Source organism: Typopeltis vanoorti, chromosome 17, assembly GCF_054136105.1.
Source record: "Typopeltis vanoorti isolate ZY-2024b chromosome 17, IOZ_Tvanoo_1.0, whole genome shotgun sequence".
Classification (NCBI taxonomy): Eukaryota; Metazoa; Arthropoda; class Arachnida; order Uropygi; family Thelyphonidae; genus Typopeltis; species Typopeltis vanoorti.
This window is the reverse complement of record NC_143565.1, coordinates 96,845,435-96,864,917: the sequence shown is the minus strand read 5'-3', so window position 1 is coordinate 96,864,917 and position 19,483 is coordinate 96,845,435. Positions and strand designations below refer to the sequence as shown.

At 35.9% G+C, this 19,483-nt stretch overlaps 1 protein-coding gene across 1 annotated transcript in view; it reads right to left on the bottom strand.

Annotated features, from left to right (window-relative positions):
- The window catches only part of ACOX1 (acyl-CoA oxidase 1), a 129,827-nt gene extending 110,736 nt beyond the window's left edge, over positions 1–19,091 (bottom strand). The window contains exons 1-2 of the mRNA XM_090406739.1: positions 18,855–19,091; positions 13,666–13,810 (exon numbers count right to left, since the gene is read on the bottom strand). Coding sequence (XP_090262865.1) covers positions 13,666–13,810; positions 18,855–18,975 — 266 coding nt within the window. The 5' untranslated portion in view covers positions 18,976–19,091. The remainder of the gene's footprint in view (positions 1–13,665; positions 13,811–18,854) is intronic.
- Positions 19,092–19,483: the final 392 nt, after the last annotated feature.

The following is a 19,483-nucleotide window of genomic DNA, read 5'->3' as shown; positions in this document are numbered from 1 at the left end:
AGTTTACAGTAGAAGGAGAATCAAATAAGCAGTTAGCCTTTTTAGATCTTTTAATTCTTTGCCAACCAGATGGCAATCTACATTTCTCGGTCTATAGCAAGAAGACTCATACAGGTCGTTATATCCATACTGAATCTCATCACCATCCCAGTCAAAAATCAGGAATTATTAAAACACTGTTTCATCGGGCCCACTCCTTTTGTTCTTCAGATGATCTATTACAGAAAGAACTGCAATATATTACTTCTTCCTTTCTATCTAATGGATATAAGAATTCCTACATCAAAAGAGCTTAGAGTAGTTTTAATATGTCTTCCTCTTCAAATACAGAAGAAATAGCGCACATTCCTATCCCTTATGTACAAGGCATTAGTGAACATATAGCAAAAGTTTTAAAACCACTGAATATTTTTGTTGCCTTTCGACCATTCAGAAAAATCTCCACCTCTCTCACTTCTCCTAAGGACAAGCTTCCACATCTTAATTATTCAGGTGTCTACCAGATTCCTTGCTCTTGTGGATTATCTTATTTCAGACAAACAGGAAGATCTGCCTCTGTTCAGCTAGAAGAACACCAGTCTTATATTCAATACCTTGAACCTGAACAGTCTGGACTTGCAGAACATGCCATCATCACTAGACACAGAGTTCACTGGAAAAAGACAAGAGTCCTCCACAAAAGTCGGTTCCTCATGGAACGTCTCTATAAAGAAACATGTGAAACTTTACTTCACTCTCCTAACTTAAACAAATCTGATGGTTAACATTTATCCCCTTTATGGGAGATAGTACTTTATAAATCAGCTAATCTTTCCTAACTTTTTATTGTATATATAATTTTTTTTTTTTTTTTAGGAAATTTTATTGACCTTTTTAGTTATCTTACACTAGCTACTTAGGTGGAGCTTTTTGGAATTGTCAGTTATTGTTTAATTTGAGCTTAAAATGTACTGAAGATGCCTGTGACACACAGGCGAAAAGTATACTATTAAATAATCTTTTTCTGTGAGTTTTTCCATTATTAATTTTATATTTATATGTCTGCTCACGGTATTCCATTATTAAAACTTAATCCTAATCAATAGTCTTGCTTGTACATACATTCCATTTCTCCTACTCATTCACCAAACTCTGCAGCACATAAACATCTCAAGCTTCAAGATCTACAACCAGTCCCTTAAACATGAAGTCCAATTTCATCAATGGCGTGGGGATAACAGTCACCTTCAATGTTACCAAAATGAAGTCTTGCCTTATTTCTCACAAAAAGACAATTTCATTTTTTTACCTTTCCTTATCTTGAATAATACACAAATCACCAGAAAGGATTAGCTCTCCTCTTGGAATGACATTTACCTCTAGCCTTTATCCTTTAAAAAATTAGGCATTATTTTCTTCAAGACATTTTCACCCATCCAGCTACTAATTCTATACATTTTCCAAATATACCCAACCTTAAAACTACTGCATATGTTAATACACCAACCCCCACCCCATAAAAATTCTTGTTTAGAACTGATTCAGATGATAAATGATCCCTTTCTCACTGACTTGCTTCAACCACTATCTCAGATAGTCAGTTTCAGCTGTCTATTCTACAGGTACTTCCATGAACACCCAGCTGCTGACATCCATTTCTTCGCCATCCATTAAGCCTATTAAAGTGAACAGCCCATCCTTTTACAGTCCAAATGAAAATTCACCAAATCTGCTTCCATTCTTATCTTACTGAGAAACAGTATTACTTAACTATAGCTTTTCAAGAAAAATGTCAAGAGCTTCCTTCTTCCCAACCCTTACTAACCTACACATTGAACTCATGCACTAAAAGCTCTGCTACCATTTTATGTGGAATGGATAAAATATGCATAATCAAATGTTCTCAAAACATGTATCTGGTCTTGATTTCTTAGAGACATTAGTTAATACTAGTATTAATAAGTAATGGAGAAAATACTTCTAAAAATAATAACTAAAATTAGATAAGCAAATATTTCACCTTGGTCACAAAGGCATCTTCATAGGCAGAAAGAAAAACTAAACACATGTAGATAGGCATACATAGTGTTCTTAGATTTTTGCAAAGGCTTTTAATAGATTACCACATAGGCTGATAATCAAACTAGAGCAGATGGGATTGGATATTAGATTAGTGCATTGGATTAGAGACTGGCTATCTCATAGATATGAGCAAATTGTGTATGGGGGAGCAATATCCCAAAAGAGAAAAGTCACTAGTAGTATGCCTCAGGAATCTATTTTAGGGTCATTGCTATTTAACCTGCATGTTAATGATATCAGATTAGATTTGAGTTAATAAATGGGGATATTAAGTTGTTTGCATATGATGCAAAGTCGGGAAGAATGAGTAGAGCAGATGATGTGGCCTTACAAGAAGGCCTGAATAGACTGAGTGTGTGGGCACAGGAGTGGGGATTCCAGTTTAAAATTTGGAAAACAAAGATGGCATGTAGTTTATGCTTGGTAGAGATATATTGTTAGAGGTGGAGGAAATAAGAGATCTTGTGATGATGGTGGATAAGGATCTAAAATTTAGAAAACACATTGCCAAAATTGAGGACAACAACAGATTCTGATGATGCAGAGGACACAAGGTTGTAGAAACAAGGAGATTCTGGTTCCATTGTATAAAGCATTGATTAGGCCACATATCGATTAATGTGTACAGATTTGGTCACCTGGTTTTCATAAGGATAAAGAGATATTGGAAAGGGTACAGATGTAATGGACTAGTTTCTATCTCTGAAATGTTAAGTATGAGAAAGGTTGAGAAGATGCAATTTACAGTCTAGTGGATAAGAGAAAGGGAGATGATATGATAGAGATGTACAAGTTTGTAAGTATTGGATTAATGTTGAAGAAGTTTTTCATAAAATGGTGGGAGAACAATTATTATTATTATTATTATTTCGGGCTACTCCAGGGCGTCCTTAGACTCATCGAGGGAGGCCCTAAACTCCATGTCCACACAACTATTTGACATTCTCACAGTATCTATCATACCTTGCCTTGAACTCGCTCACTGTCATAGCACTCACAACTGACTCTGGCAGCTTATTCCACTCATTCAACACTCTAAAAGTAAAGAACCCAGCTCTAACACCCCTGCTAACCACACTCTTGCCCAGTTTCTATAGGTGTCCCACAACCAGTCCTGATCTCAAGAATATCCTCTGAATTAATCTTATAGAATCCTTTTAGCAATTTGAATGTCTCAATCATATCTCCCCTTTTCCACCTATCAACTAGTTTCTGCAATCCACAAATCTTCAACCTGTTCTCATATGGTTCATTCCATAGTCCTGCTATCATCTTAGTCACTCGCCTCTGGATCCTTTCCACCTCCTCCCCATCAAGAAGGAACCGAGGTGACCAAATCTGGGCACAGTAGTCGAGATGAGGTCTTATCAGGGCTCGGTACAGAGGTACAATAACTTGCTTATCTCTACTCGTCAAGGTATTTTTCAACAACCAAGGGAGTTGATGAGCTGTTTTAGCTACTTTTGCAATGTGCCCCCTAAACTTCATCTCCCTATCCACCAACACTCCCAAGTCCCTGGCCTCATCAATCTCTTGGAGTACAGTTCCACCAATGTGGTATACTGCTGCTAATCTTTTCACCCCAAAATGCATAACCTTACATTTTGTCACATTAAATTGACATCCATTCTCCTTAGCCCAGGACTCCAATCTATCCAAGTCGTCCTGCAAGACTTTGACATCTTCTGCATTCACTATCGCCCTACCCAACTTTGCATCATCAGCGAACAAATGAACTGTTCCACTTAGATCCTTCCCTATATCGTTAATGAACAGATTAAACAGCAGTGGTCCAAGAACAGAACCCTGCGACACACCACTAGTCACAGGCCATCATTTGGACTCTACTCCTGAATAAACTACTCTTTGATATCTCTCCATCAACCACCCACCTATCCATCTCACCAACCCTATATCCATTCCCATATGTTGTAGCTTACGGATTAGAATTCCATGTGGTATCCTGTCAAACGCCTTTGCCAGGTCCAGCAGTATCACTGTAACCGCATTTCCCTTATCCAGTTCTGCTGTCACCTTGTTATAAAACTTGAGCAAGTTATTGAGGCATGATCTACCCTTCATAAAGCCATGCTGTCCCCTGTACAGTATCTCATTTTCATCAATCCATTCCTGTATTTTTCCCTTGACTACTTTCTCCAAGACCTTGACAATGACTTGACTCCTGCTCCTGATATGCTGATCGGTCGGTAATTTGCCACCATAGTCTTGGATCCTCTTTATGCAGTGAAACTATTTTCCCCTCTTTCCACGCCTTCGGGACTAAACCAGACCCCAGACTCAGATTAAACAACAATGTCAAGGGCACTGATAATTCCTTAGCCGCTTCACGCAAGACCCGTGCCGGTATACCATCCAATCCTACAGATGTATTCATATTAAGGTTCTGTAATAGACTATTAACCTCCACTTCATTCATCACAATTCCCATATAAACTAATGGTTCCTTCATTTTTTCAATGTCACCACCTGGATGTTATAGTTTTGCAAAGTGCGCGCTCAGTAACTCCACTATATCGACTGGTTCAGTGACCTCCTTACCATCGTCATTCCTTAAAATCATTTTGCCACGTACAGTTTTTTTCTTGCTTGTAGCATATTGAAAGAACTGTTTGGGATTCTCTTTTGCTTGCATAGCTAGTTTCCTTTCATAATCGGCTTTTGCTGTTTTTACCATACTCGTTACCCTTCTGGCCTGCACTTTATACCGTTCGTGTGCCTGCAGGTCCCCTTTCTTTAAATTCCCTCCACAGTTGTTTCTTTTTTTGCAGCTCAAGCTTAATGGTGTTATTAATCCATTTAACCCCTACTTGTTTTACTATTCGGACCTTAGGTATACAATCAGCCATAACCTCCTGTAAATGCTCCTTGACCACTTCCCATGAACTATCGACATCCAGCCCTTGCAGTTGTACATGCCATGGCACTGATCCAAGCAATCTCCTAAGCTTGTCAAACTTGCCAGCATGGTAATTCCACATAAACCCTGTCTTAGTCAAAAATTCCACACCTTTAGCCACCTCCCAGGTCAAGACCTTATGATCACCCTCACCAATAAATAGGTAGCAATATGGTCATATTCATTACAGTCAAATTGTGAGACTCTATTACCAAGTCAAGCACTCTCACACCCCTAGTATTTTCAATTACATGCTGTCTCAAATAGTTATCCCTTAATAACTGAATAAAATCCATTTCCTTCCTCACACGTGTCCTCTCCTCCTTCCAATCAATGTTACCATAGTTGAAATCCCCCATAATAATTACCCTCCTTCCACTCATTTCATCAATTTGTTTATGCATACTATCTCCACCATCTATTCCATCACCTGGTTTATAGCAGCACCCAACTGTATATTTTATTCTGCCAGTCTCAATCTCACACCAAATAGCCTCAAATGAGCTCCTTTCACTATCCTGCAATACAACTTCAATTCTCCTTGGCTGCAGTTCATCAGCTATCATCAATAACACCCCTCCCCCCATTTTATTCTCTCTGTCCCTCCTAAACACACTATAACCTACACATTCTATCCCACTAACTATATCATCTTCCGTCAGCCATGTTTCACTAATGCCAATAACCTGTGGCCAGGAAGAGCCAATCAAAAAAATTCTTCATTCTTGTTCCTAATACTCCTGGCATTAGTATACTAACAATAGATCATCTCTGAAGCAAGGAAGTGAGAAGCAGATTTTTTTGCATGGAGAGTAGTGAATGATTGGAATACACTGTCTGAGAGTGTGTAATGTGTACAGAGAATTTGAATATATTTAAGGCATAGTATGATGAGCTGTCTGTATGATAATGGGACTTCCCACAATGTGTCTTCAACTCCACGAGGGTTTTGGGATAACATCAGTTCTGAAAAACAAATCCTCTGAAACTTGAAATGTGGAAACACAGCTGGGCATATACATTTCATAAGAAAGCTCAAATATAGTATTAACATTTTAGGTTTACATCACATAATTCAAAAGCTTGGTAAAAAAGTCAAATTCCAGATGACCAGAATAGATCACTCACAGTACTTATCTATAAAAAAATGAAAATTAAACAATGAGAATCACAGGACTTTCCCTGCTGAGTATTCCAGGTAAGATTTACATAAGCATGTTAAGAGAAGCGGCTAAGAAAAATTGTGGAAGTGAAAACTTTGGGAATAACAAAGCTGCATTTAGGCCAAATAGGGTTGTCAGAATTTGATTTGATTTAAGACAAATCTGTATTAAGTTCTGAAGAGCTGGATAGATATAAGTACCACAGGGAGTGGAAAGAAGGCAAAATAATTCCCTTGCATAAGGGAATTATATATGCCTTGCAACATGTTATACATATTACTAACACTAGACATCAAAAATGAAAAGATAATGCAAAAAAGAAATTCATATTTATTTACAGGTGTAACGATTCATGTATTTGTAATGAAGAAGAAGCAGAAATATGATTATTTTATGGTAGCCTAGCCTATACACTAATGATAAAACAGACTAGTGTCTGCATATATTTTATGCATTCATGAAGTACCTAAATTTTTCTTAATTTTTTCGATATTTCTAGGCTATGTGGTTTGTCATTGAGTTTTTCCAGATTGTTGCAGATCTCCAAAAAAAATTTTCCAATATATTTATTGAAAAAAAATCTGCATATAAGTGGACCTGCACAGTTCGAACCCATGTTGTTCAAGGGTCAACTGTATTAGATTTGTTTCAAGTTAGTTAGAAACCACATATCTTCAATTTTTCATCTCTCAGCATGCAAAAATATAACTACACCATGCAGAGGGTAACACTTCAGTAAAAAATGATGCAAGAAAACATTCTAAAACAATTTATTACTAAAAAAGTGAATGCTGCAATTTGCTATAATTTTATGAATTGGTTATTATTTATCTAGTCATGACACACCCACAAAAATGAGAAAATTATGCTACTAATTCCATGCGTTAAAGCTTATGTGCTGAGAGGAACTCATGTTAGAAGATTCATGAAGTAAAACAGTGCTGAGAAAGCTTAAAAATATTATTTGATTCTTCTAATATTTTGTCTTTGTTACAGAGACATTTTCAGGGAGTACAATATGAAACTTGTAACACTTGTAATCCGAGACTGTTGACAGGTGCCCACAGAGGGTACCTGTCAACAGTCTCAGATATAAACTAGGATCTCTAAGTATTAGTGTTTCCCATATTTTAGGAAGTTTTATATATCCATGTTTAATCAGGTTAGGTTAATTTTTGAGGGCAGCTGCATATGCTAAAAACAGTCTATCCTAAATCTGCTGTTATGGAGCATGGTCTGCAGGGCCTGATTGATCATAGTCATGATTCCAGATGTATTTTTTATGTTCTTCCAAGCAATGGTGGCTGATCTATCTGTCTGTCCATAGTTGACCAACTTGCTGGGATAGGAAATTATGTACACAGGAAACAGATAGGAAGGAGTTAGCCTTTGGTGGAGCAGGTAAGAGAAACTAGTTTCAAATGGGACTTGAAAGCTATGCAAAGATGCTAAGGAAATACAACCACTGCACAGCTTAAACCACGTTTGAAACTAGCTACACTAATCTGCTCCACTAAGGACCAACTCCCTCCTCTCTGCGCCTGGTGTATATAGTTTGCGGTTGCTGCAAATTAACCTACTATGGAATAGACAGGAAGATCAGCCACCATTCACTTTGGAAGAAGGCTAACAGGCTTACAGACCATGCTCCGGATATGACTTATAGAATCAAATAGAAGTAAACCACCACGCTCCATCACAGTAAATTCAACTGCATTTTTAGAATCTGCAGCTGCCCTCAGAATTCACCTAACCTGAATAAATATGGATTTTATCTGATCCACACACGAAAGAGGAACAGAAGAAAGGATGCATCTGCTCACATTTTGCTTGAACAGCTGAGGGTTGTAATCTTTGGGGAAGCAGAATGGGAAAGACTGTTCCAAAAGACAGAAGTAGATGGGATGAAGGAGGAGGCAGTGAATTTGGCTCAGGTGAGTTTCAAGATGGACTATAAAAGGGTGTGGGTTAGCAGTGGTTCTTGATTCAATGATTTTTGAAGAGTGGAAGAATAATAGTGGCCAATTCAGTAGAGCACTGTCCATGAAAGTATCTGTAGAAGAGACATAAGGCAGAAACTAAATGTCTGAGCAAGAGAGATTGAAATGGGTGTGAGAGAGAGGGATCATTAATTAGCCAGATTGCCCTCTTCTGGATAGAATCAAGCAACCTTAGGCAGGATTTTGGTCTTATGGAGTTTTGGTCTTGAGCCATTCATGATAAGCAGAGGTCTTTTCTTTTACAGCATTCACACCCTTTTTTTGAGAACCAAGGCTTGAATGGTGGCTGAGAATTTGGAATGGAATAAGGGATGAAAACCATTATTTCTGTGAAGAATGATTTCTGTTATTCGGTTTGAGCAGGTGTTCAGATTAGAAGAACTGAAGCAGTAGTCTGACCACAATGGATGCATAAAACTCCCGAAAATATGGGAAACACTAATACTTCAACACTGCGGTTTACTGGTCCCCCACTCAGGCTGGCTGCTGCCCACAGAGGTGGCTACGTACTTAGGACTAGTCTTTTGTGCATGTGTTTCAATTAGTTTTGTGTTGCTTTTGTGTACGTGTTACAAGTTTCACATTGTACCTCCTGAAGATATGCTTGTGACAGACAAAAAATTAGAACAATCAAACAGTATTTTTAATCTTTCGCAGCACTGCATTACTCCATAAAACCTCACACGTGAGATGCTAAGTGAATCTTTCAAAATAAAAACTAGTATATCTAAAAGATTTACAGATTTGAATACAAAAATTTTCAAAGTTATCACTGAAAACTATCGCATTTTTTCATTTAAAGTTTTGTTATAACTTTAAAACTGCAGTAGAGAATAGTAAATTTTTTTTTTTTTGGAACTGGATAAAAAATTAACATTTAAAATGTTAATTAAAGTTTATTATTAAAGAGCAGTTTAGTTATTTTTAACATTTTTGAATAAATGAAACATAAACACATTTTTTTTTTTACACATTCTTTATTAAAGAACCATTATAACTCAATTAACAAAGCAACATTTAATTTTTTTTTTTTTTTGGTAGGGGGATGGGAGAACTGGTCCCCCATTGCTGACAATTCATGAAACTGAATTACTAAGTTTTGGTAATCATGGTATTAGTCAAAACAAAACTAGTTGTATATAAGACAGTGTTCACGCCAATTTTAACTTTATGGATCCGAGAGTTGGATTAGAGTGGCAAGAAAAAGACTCAGAGGAAGACCAAGTTCTAGGATTGATATACAGTAAAAAGTGCCTTAGAAGACAGATGTATAAGATCTGATAATATTGGAGTCTTGACAGATGATTAATTTGGATAAAAATTGTCAATAGGAAGTTATTATTATTTATATAGGTACTCCACGGAGTCAAAAGACCCACTGCAGAGACCTACTCTATCTATTAACACAATACCTATCATAAATATCATAAATATCTGTGGAATGAACCTTATGAGAATAGGTTGAAGATTTGTGGGTTGCAGAAATTGGATGATAGGCGAAGGAGGGGTGATAATTGAGACATTCAAATTACTGAAAGGTTTTTATAAGATTGATCCAGAAGATATTTTTGAAAATATGACTGGTGGTGGGAGGACTAGGGGTCATGCATGGAAGCTGGGCAAGAGCGTGGTGGACAAGGGTGTTAGAGCTAGGTTCTTTACTTGGAGAGTGGTAAATGAGTGGAATAAGCTTCCAGAGTCTGTTGTGGGTGCTACGACCGTGAATGAGTTCAAGGCAAGGTATGATAGATACTGTGTGAATGTTAAATAGTTGTTCTTGACATGATGTTAGGGCCTCCCTTGATGAGTCTGTCGACTCCTTGGAGTTTCCCGGAACAATAATAATAATAATAATAATAATAAATCTCCTTAAACCTATTCATTGTTGGAATGCTCAAAACTACCGCTGGCAATCCATTCAACTCATTCACCACTCTCCAAGCAAAGAACCTAGGCTGCACATCCTTAATAACCACACTCTTACACAACTTTCCAAATGTGACCCTTGTTTTCCCACTACTCCTTATGTATTGAAAAATTTCTTCTGTCAATCTTATAGAATCCCTCTAGTAACTTATAAATTTCTAATCATATCCTCTCAGATAAACTCTGCAACTCACACATTCTCAATCTATCCTCATAAGGAACATTCCACAGACCTGTCATAAGCTTGGTCACTCGTCTTTGAATTCTCTCTACTACCTCACGATCTCCCAAGAAATGCAGGTAACCAATCTGTGCCCAGTAGTCAGCATATGGCCAAATCATAGCCTTATAAAGAGGGATAATAACCTCCCTATCTTTACTTGTCAATGTATTCTTCAACATCCAAGTAATTCTCTGAGCTATACTGCCAACTCTTGCAATATGTCCTCTGAATTTCAATTCTCTATCCACTATCACTCCCAGATCCCTAGTCTCATCAATTTCCTGTAAACTAGTACCATCAGTATGATACAAAGTGTGTAATCTTTACATCCCATTACCTTACAACATCGAATTAACAACCATTGTCCTTTGCCCACACTGCCAATTTATTTAAATCATCCTGTAAGATATCTACATCACCTTTACCAACTATTTTCCTTCTTAGTTTTGCATCATCAGCAAACAACTGAATATCTCCCTCCATTTATTTCGAAAGATTTTTCACTTAGTTATATTATAAATTAAAGATGACAACCAATTATATTATTGGTTTAAACCTTTATCCAAGTATAAACAAACAAAGTTTATGTGTGCAATATCTTCACGCCTGGGCTGCTTGTATATAAAAACTAATGGCTTCACTTGCAACTGTTTGATTACATGTGAATAAAGGATTAAACCAAGCATATAATTTCTTGGCATCTTTAATTTGGAGGAAGTTAGTAATGATGTAACTTTTCATGTAGTACTATCATAACATCCTGTACATCCAGATGAGCTATGGAAATTTTAACAAAGGGCTCGCATCGTCTAGCAAAAAAAAAGCTGTATTTCACACAAAAACTTTTATTAATACAGCTTGTGTACAAATGCCAATCAAAAAGTATGAGGAGACAATCAACCTGTAAAGGCTATCATTTTTAAACAAATCTTTCATGATCTAGACATGAAATATTTGCACACAATCATCTGTGTTAATTTATCTTACATAAGAAAAACATTTTTTAACTAACAAAATATAATAAGAATAAAATCTTTTATAATCGCACATATGAAATAGTCTGCATTTTTTATAAACAAAATAAATTTCTTTTGTTGCAATAGAAATTTTTATGACAAACAATCTATCAAAAATAAATAAAAATTATCTAAACACAATAATATTGAAGTATGTTATACTCTTTTGTTTTTATACTTCAAGTGATAATCAACGGTACCAATCAAGGGGCATTATTTTATAGTCCTATTTATTTATATGCGATTACCAAAAGTGAATTCTTATTTGTAAAATAGTAGTAACAGTATCTATATAATATTTTATTTAATAAAATCACTTTGTTAGTATTTCAAAAAATCATGTGTTTTTTTTTGAAAAAATAAAAAAAGTAAACAAAAAGAACAAGGGGCTCGCAAATTTGAGAAAAATTTAACAAGCCCCTTATAGCTCACCACTGTGTACATCCCCCTTAGGGTACATGTCAGGAATTTGATGGCGATTAACCACAGTAAGTAAACCCCACTATCAGAACTGCTTTCTTATTAGAAAGAAATGATGCATCAAAATTGATGTAAAAATGAATATTTTTCAAAAACTATTGTGATCTAAAGAATAAAATCTTATTTAAAGAGCTGATTCGCTAATTCTTACTGAATAAGTCTTGTTAATAAACATTATTCATGGTTATTTTCACAAATTAAATTTTTAAAACTTATAGGAATAACTGATTAATATGCATTTTAACTATATTTGCTTTTCAAGAAAAAAAAAATTACTACATTAGAAAGCTTTTGTATAAACAAAAGATAAACATGTATCATCTCATCTTCACAACCTTCAGAATCAAAACATTACTGAAATATCAGTAAGTGCTTTAATGATTTGAAATCATTAACTTGTTCCCAAACTTCACTGAAAATGAAAGTTTTACTAACACTTTCACTTTAATCTGAAGACTGCTCAACTATTTTTTTATTATTATTATTATTATTATTATTATTCAGGCCTCCATGGAGTCAAACGACTCATTGTGGGAGGTCCTTCCTAAGAACATAAAGTCTGTCAAGACTCATCGAGGGGAGGTCTTCCCTAAGAAACACAAAGTCTATCATACCACTCCTTAAACTCATTGACTGTTCTCGCTCTCACCACTCCATCAGGCAATGCATTCCACGGTTCAACCACCCTCCATGCAAAGAAACCACTCCTCACCCTCTTGCTCACAGTTCCTTTCGTAACTTCCAGGGATGGCCTCTTGTCATCACTCCTTCCCGCTGTTCAACCAAGCGAAAGAACTCCCAGTGTCAACCCTGTAACCTCTCAACAGTTTAAAAGTCTCAATCATATCACCTCTCCTTCTATCCACCAAACTCTGCAGCCCACATTCCCTCAGCCGATCATCATAACCAAAATTGTACAATCCTGAAACCATCTTTGTCATCCTTCTTTGTACCCTTTCCACAGTTAATTTATCCCCTTCAAATCCTGGGGACCAAATCTGAGAACAATGGTCTAAGTGTGGTCTGATCAGAGACTTATACAACGGAATGATAACCCTTTTATCTCTGCAGGTCAGTGTCCTTCTCATAATTGCAGCAATCCTCTGTGTTACCTTCACCACCTTTGCAATATGTCCCCTACATTTCAGGTTTCTATCAATCATCAACCCCAGATCTCTTGTCTCCCCTACTTCCTCCAGTATAACTCCTCCCAGAGAATATGCGGCATCCCATTGATGTTTCCCAAACCTCAAGACCTTACATTTTGCTGCATTAAACTGACACCCATTCATTTGCCCATCTATCTAGCTTATTCAAATCCTCTTGCAGGGCAACCACATTTACACTATTACTAATAATCCTTCCCAGCTTCGCATCATCTGCAAACAACTGAATATCCCCTTGCAATCCACTGGCAATGTCATTGATATAAAGGTTAAACAATATAGATCCTACTACTGAGCCCTGTAGGACCCCACTCGCAACCCTCTGCTTCCTTGAAACTGCTCCACCATACACAACTCTCTGATACCTATCAGACAGCCAATCCTGAATCCAGTTGACTAATCTGACATCCAGACCCATGTGCTGCAACTTAAATATCAGCTTATCATGTGGCACCCTGTCAAATGCCTTCGCTAAGTCTAAGAAAATTGCAGTATATGCCTTTCCCTCATCTAATGTTCTTGTAACTTTATTATAAAAGGCTAGCATATTGCTAAAAACAAGAGCGCCCTTTCACAAATCCATGTTGACTCTCACAGATAACATTACCCTCATCTGCCCAATGCTGTATACGGTCCCTCACTACTTTAACTATTTTAATACAGTTAAATACTGATATCAAGCAAAGCTATTAATCCTTTTAAAAAGCACTTACAAGATTTCTTGTGGATCTGCCAGTTCCATAGATTTATGGAAAATATGTATGGACTTCCGTAAAGCATCTTCATATACTTCAGAATGAGTCAAATAATCTATATGTACCCTATCTTGCAATTCAGGATCATTATAATATTCCTTTTCTAGAAGAAAATAATAATAATAATATTAATTTCTTAGAATATGCACAACACAATTATTAGAGTAAAAGAAAGTTTCATGCATATTAATAAATAATGGAATATATCATTAATATAGATGAGAAGGAAATCAGTGTTTGCACTGTGTGCATTAAATAACTGCATGTTGACAGAGATATATGAGATTTCTTTAGTTGGCACAGTGGGAAGTTGCAAAATGGAGGAATGCTGTTGTGTTTGGTGTAGACAATGTTGTCAATATTCATACTGGTAGCTTGTATAGGGGCAAATTAGAAATATATACACATTTGCACAAGAATAATGTTTAATTTGCCAAATATTTCGGTCCGAATATTACAGACCATCTTCAGTGGCTACATAGGAATAGTTTTAAAAAACAAAGTGGAATAAGAACAATTGATCATTCACACATAGAACGAGCCTCGTGATGTCATATCGCTAAGTATTAGAAGAGTAAACATTTTTAAAGTCATAATTAAAGATATTAATTCAGAAATTCATATAATAATCTTAAATAACATTAGACTAATATAGGAAATTTACAAAAAAATTAATGTGTTATCCTGATTAAACTTTCCCAAATTTTTGATATAGATATACAGTCATTACGATTCAAGTTAGGATGTTGAAATAAGGCCTCCACACTTTCTTTAAATAAATGTTCAAATTTGTGGCGACATCTGTGTAGGAGGAGAGTCTTGGACTAAAGGATGTTGTGGCTTGTTTCTAATCCATGCTGAGCTAATCCAGATTTCTCAGGTTTGTTGTGTTGAATTGATGACTGATGCTCTTGAATTCTTTTTTCTATAGAACGTCCAGTTTGCCCAAAGTAGGAAAGACTACAATTACAAGGAACTTGATACACACCAGGTAGAGACAAGGTTGAGCGTTTATCTTTAGATGAAGGAAAATGGGTGGATAATTTTTTAATAGGTGTATTAGTGGCAGTTAAATCATATTTCTTCAGAATTCTTGAAATTGGTTCTGAAATCCGGGAAAAGTAAGGAATTGGAACTCGACGTATTGAATCTTTGCTGTTCTGTGTTGGATTGTAAGAATCGAAAAGATGTTGTGTACTCTTTTCGGAGAAGCCATTTAGTTTCATGTGATGTTTGATAGTTGAAAGTTCTTTCTGTAATAAATGAGAAGTTGAACAGTTAATTTTGGCTCGTCGGATTAAACATTTTATGATTTCTGTTTTTTGACAAGGATGATGAGCAGATTCTTTGAGAATATAGCAACCTGTGAAAGTTGGTTTTCTGTAAACTGTTGTTGTAAGAATACCAGAAGGTGAACGGATGAGAAGGACATCTAAAAAAGATAACTTGTTGTCTTTTTCAATCTCCATGGTAAACTTTATATGAGGATGTAATTGATACTGCTAAAAAGGAAGGTAAGGAGTCTGTTGTGAGGGCATACAGCAAAGATGTCGTCTATATATGTCGACTTTAAAAATGTTTACTCTTCTAATACTTAGCGACATGACATCATGCGGCTCGTTCTATGTGTGAATGATCAACTGTTGGTATTCCACTTTGTTTTTTAAAACTATTCCTATGTAGCCACTGAAGATGGTCTGTAATATTCAGACTGAAATATTTGGCAAAATAAACATTATTCTTGTGCAAACATGTATATATTTCTAATCATTATGTCACAAGTATCGTTAAAAAATCAAATAGGAAAAATGGCAGCTTTATGCATGATAATGCTACCGAATGCAGAGAAAAGATTAGTCTATGTAGAATGCTCTGAAAGAGACCATTTTTGGGGATTAGTTAAAAGATGGCTGTTTCCAACTAAGTGATAAAGCAGGTTAATTTGCTTCAACATAAAGACTTTGAATGGGTGATGTACGAAAACCACCAGTAGCTATTCATATACCCTAATGGATAGTCCAATGCTCTCCCGCTTGTAGAAATGTAAACTTGGGATCCATAATCAAGCTTTGACTGTTCAGGTGCACAATAAAGGCAGAGTAAGGAACACTGATCTGCACCCATTCCATAGGATAAAGTGCAAAGAATATATTTTTTTTTTTTTTGCACTTTTCCCTGAATTGACAAATGTATACAAGGAATGTAAGCTTTCCGTTAAAGATTAGTCCCAAGAACTTTGCCTCTAGTGCTACTGAAATAATAGTATGTCCCATTCTTAAATCAGGATCTGAATGCAGAATACATTTTAGGCAGAAGCGTGTACACTTTGTTCTGTGAAAAACCTGAGCCCATCACTAAGAGTCCATGAAGAGAACAATTGATTGCTTGTTGAAGTTATTTTTCAATTACCCTCATATTGCAGGTGACAGAAATTATGAAGTCATCAACTTATATATACTTATATAGAGCATTGACTACTATGGGAGGAAGCTGCTTAGTGATCAAATTAACTTTGAGAGCAAAGAAGTGTGTCATATTCAAATCCTGTCTTCAGTGTGTCACACTTCAGACAGAGCCTTGAAGAAACTCTTTTTGATGACACGAGATGACATGCTTCTCACTGTGACTTGGAAGACTTGTCTGGACAAAATTTTTAATAAAAACAATGTGTCCCCTCAGAGCAAGATTAAAGAGATCTTTTAATAAGACCTATTTCCAGGCTGTGTCATAAGCTTTTTCTATGTCAAAGAAGACTGAAACCAAATATTGTTTCAGGAAAGCATCTGTGTTTCTAGAATTGTCCAATGTTGAACAATGTCTATGAAAGCTACATTTGTGTGTTGCAAAGAAGTTCATTAGTTTATAAGTATCAAAGAGCTTTCCATCTACCATTTTCTCCTATATCTTACAAAGACAGCTGGTCAGAACAATAGGTCAATAATTGCTTGTGCTTGATCCTTGCCTGGTTTTGGGATATCAATGACAACTGACATGCCAATAATCTGGAAACTCTTCCTCAGTAAGTATCTGTTGTATGGTAAGAGAAGATCCAGAAGGTGATGTAAGAGGTTTTACCATTTTGTAATGGATGTCATCAGGCCACACTGTAGTGAGATAGGAGAGTAACAGTGCTCAAGTTAGTTCCTCCTTAACGAATGGCCAATCATATGGCTCTAGCCCATTTGTAAAAATGTTTAACCACTGTTTCTCTTGTTCTTTCAATATTAAAAATTCAGGATGACATGAAGCTGTTGCTGAAATTCTACCAAAATTTTCTCCCAAAATGACAGCAATGGCTTTGGGTTCACCGACAAACCTTCCACTATGATCCAAGTTAGACAAATGGCGAATTCAAATATTAACTATCATTTTCTGTACTTTATTCCATACAATTTTTGAATCTGTTGTTTAATTAAGAGAGGAAGTAAATTGGATCCTAAATTGCATTTGTCTCTGATGTCTAACATTAGTGAGACTCTGCTATCAAAATCAAAACATACTAATTGAATTTGAGTAAAGCTGAACTATAAAGCAGGAAATTATGATTAATTGAGGAGTATCCGGAGTTCAACGGGATAGTATCGGTTGCTGGATTGGAAGAATATCAACAGTGCATGGAAAGTATTTAAAACAAATCCTTAAATAATGCAACATCAGAATGTGTCCACTGAGAAGTTCAAAGAACAAATAGGGGTAGGAGTCAAATGGATGTGTAATCTTATTAAGCAAGAGATTCATAAGAAATGGATGATGTGGAAGGAATATGGTGTGCACTAGAATGATGTCTGTTATGAAAATTATAAACAGCAGGCTAGAATAGTCATGACTGTTGTATAAAAATCAAAGTGAGTATGAAAAGAAACTGGCTCTGCAAACTAAAGAACAACCCACAAGAATTCTAATCGATATGCTGCAAGTAAAAGAAAGAATAACTCTTCTGAATGGATGGTGTGAAGGTGATAGATGCAGAAGAGATTGTTCAACTAATCAGTGCCCATTTTGCTAAAAGCTATCAGAAAAGGCATCAGAAACAAAGGGGGTACAGTTTGTTGCCTTGGTCAATACGTTGGGACCACAGATTATAGGCATCAGTGCGACTCAGCTATCAAAGTCAGACATACTAACTGGTATTGAGTGTAAAGGGTATAGTATTTTTTTTTAGAAAGGATAGACAGGAGAGGAGAAGAGGGAACATGTTGCTAATGATATCAGATGAACTTGAATCCAGTTAGTGTTGAGAACTATGATTGTAGTACTAGTAACAGCATTTCATGTGGTAGTGAATTTGAAGCCGTCTGGTGTGAGGTAGAATCTATGCTCCACCACAGCAAATTCAAAAAAGAGAGACTATTCTTAGAATCAGCAGCAGCTCTCAGAAATCAGCCAAATCTTAATAAATATGGTTGCATTAAGCTTCCTAAGATTTGGGAAACACTTATCACCAGAGGTCCCACTCTACATTCCAGGCCACCTACAACCACCCTTAGAGGGTGCTCCACCTAGTTAGGACTTTAGTGTCACCCACGTGGTTGGGCTTAATATTGTTTGTTATTTGTGTTTATGTTACATTAGTTTTTTTGTAATCCCTGAAGATGTCTCAGTGACTGAGACGAAATATAGGAAGTATTAAATTCTGTTTTAATCCTTTCTGAGTGTTGTAAAAAATCCATTAAGCCTCCAACATGATGCAACTCTTTCTCCTTCTGGATTTCATATACAGAGTAGCAGTATAAAAATTGCCGTCATTCATTAGATGTATATTTCTTAATATATGGAATAAAATTTGAAAATATTCAGCAATTATAAAGACTACCATTGCTGCACTGTATACAAAATAGATAGTATGCAAAAAGGGAAAAGTATTTATTCAGAAGAATGAGAAATGTGGGAGAACTAAAATATTACATTTTAAGTAACATTAGCCTTTCCATTCCTCATTCCTTTCACTCAACCCAAATAACTGAACACATAAAATAAAATAAATAAATGCAGCTGGGGACCTATTTGACCTACAAGTGAAATATATTTCACTTTTCTATATCAAAAGACAGATGAAACATTAGCAGAAGTGTACGTTGACGACAGACCGTTTTGTAATCAGACTAATCACGTTTTAAATAATATATTTACATTATTGCAAATCTTACCAAGTTCTTTTCGCCTATTAGTTTTCTCTGCATTTCCATCGAGAATATTTGTAAGCTCAGTTATATTGAAAGAGGCTGCCGCTCGTTCCTTGACCAAATCTTCGTTTACCAATTTCGTCATATTTAAAACACTAACCTTTCCTCTTCAAAGTTTATACCTCAAATGAGCACAAATCTTGACGATGTTGGAACAGGAAGCTCGGTAGATCCTGCAACTAGCGGGGCGTCCATAACATGTGAACGAATTACCTCAGGGAAACGTCACATGGGTATAACGTAATGACCAACATACATAGACAGCAAGGAGAAAAGTTGTAGACACCTGTAATAAACTTAAGCAGACATGCGTGCGCACACCATACATACCATAAAAAAAAAATAAAATAAAATACTTGGCAAGTGGTAAAAAATTAAACGCATCCAAATTATGAAATAAATAGATTAGTTCTAAATGAATCGAATCTTAATAATGCATTATCACTAAACTAGTACTACTACTGATACCGCTAACAACAACAACAACAACAATAATAATAATAATAATAATAATAATAATAATAATAATAATAACCCGATATACACCACAGTCGTTTGTTCGATCTTATACAGTAGAATCTTACACCAATATA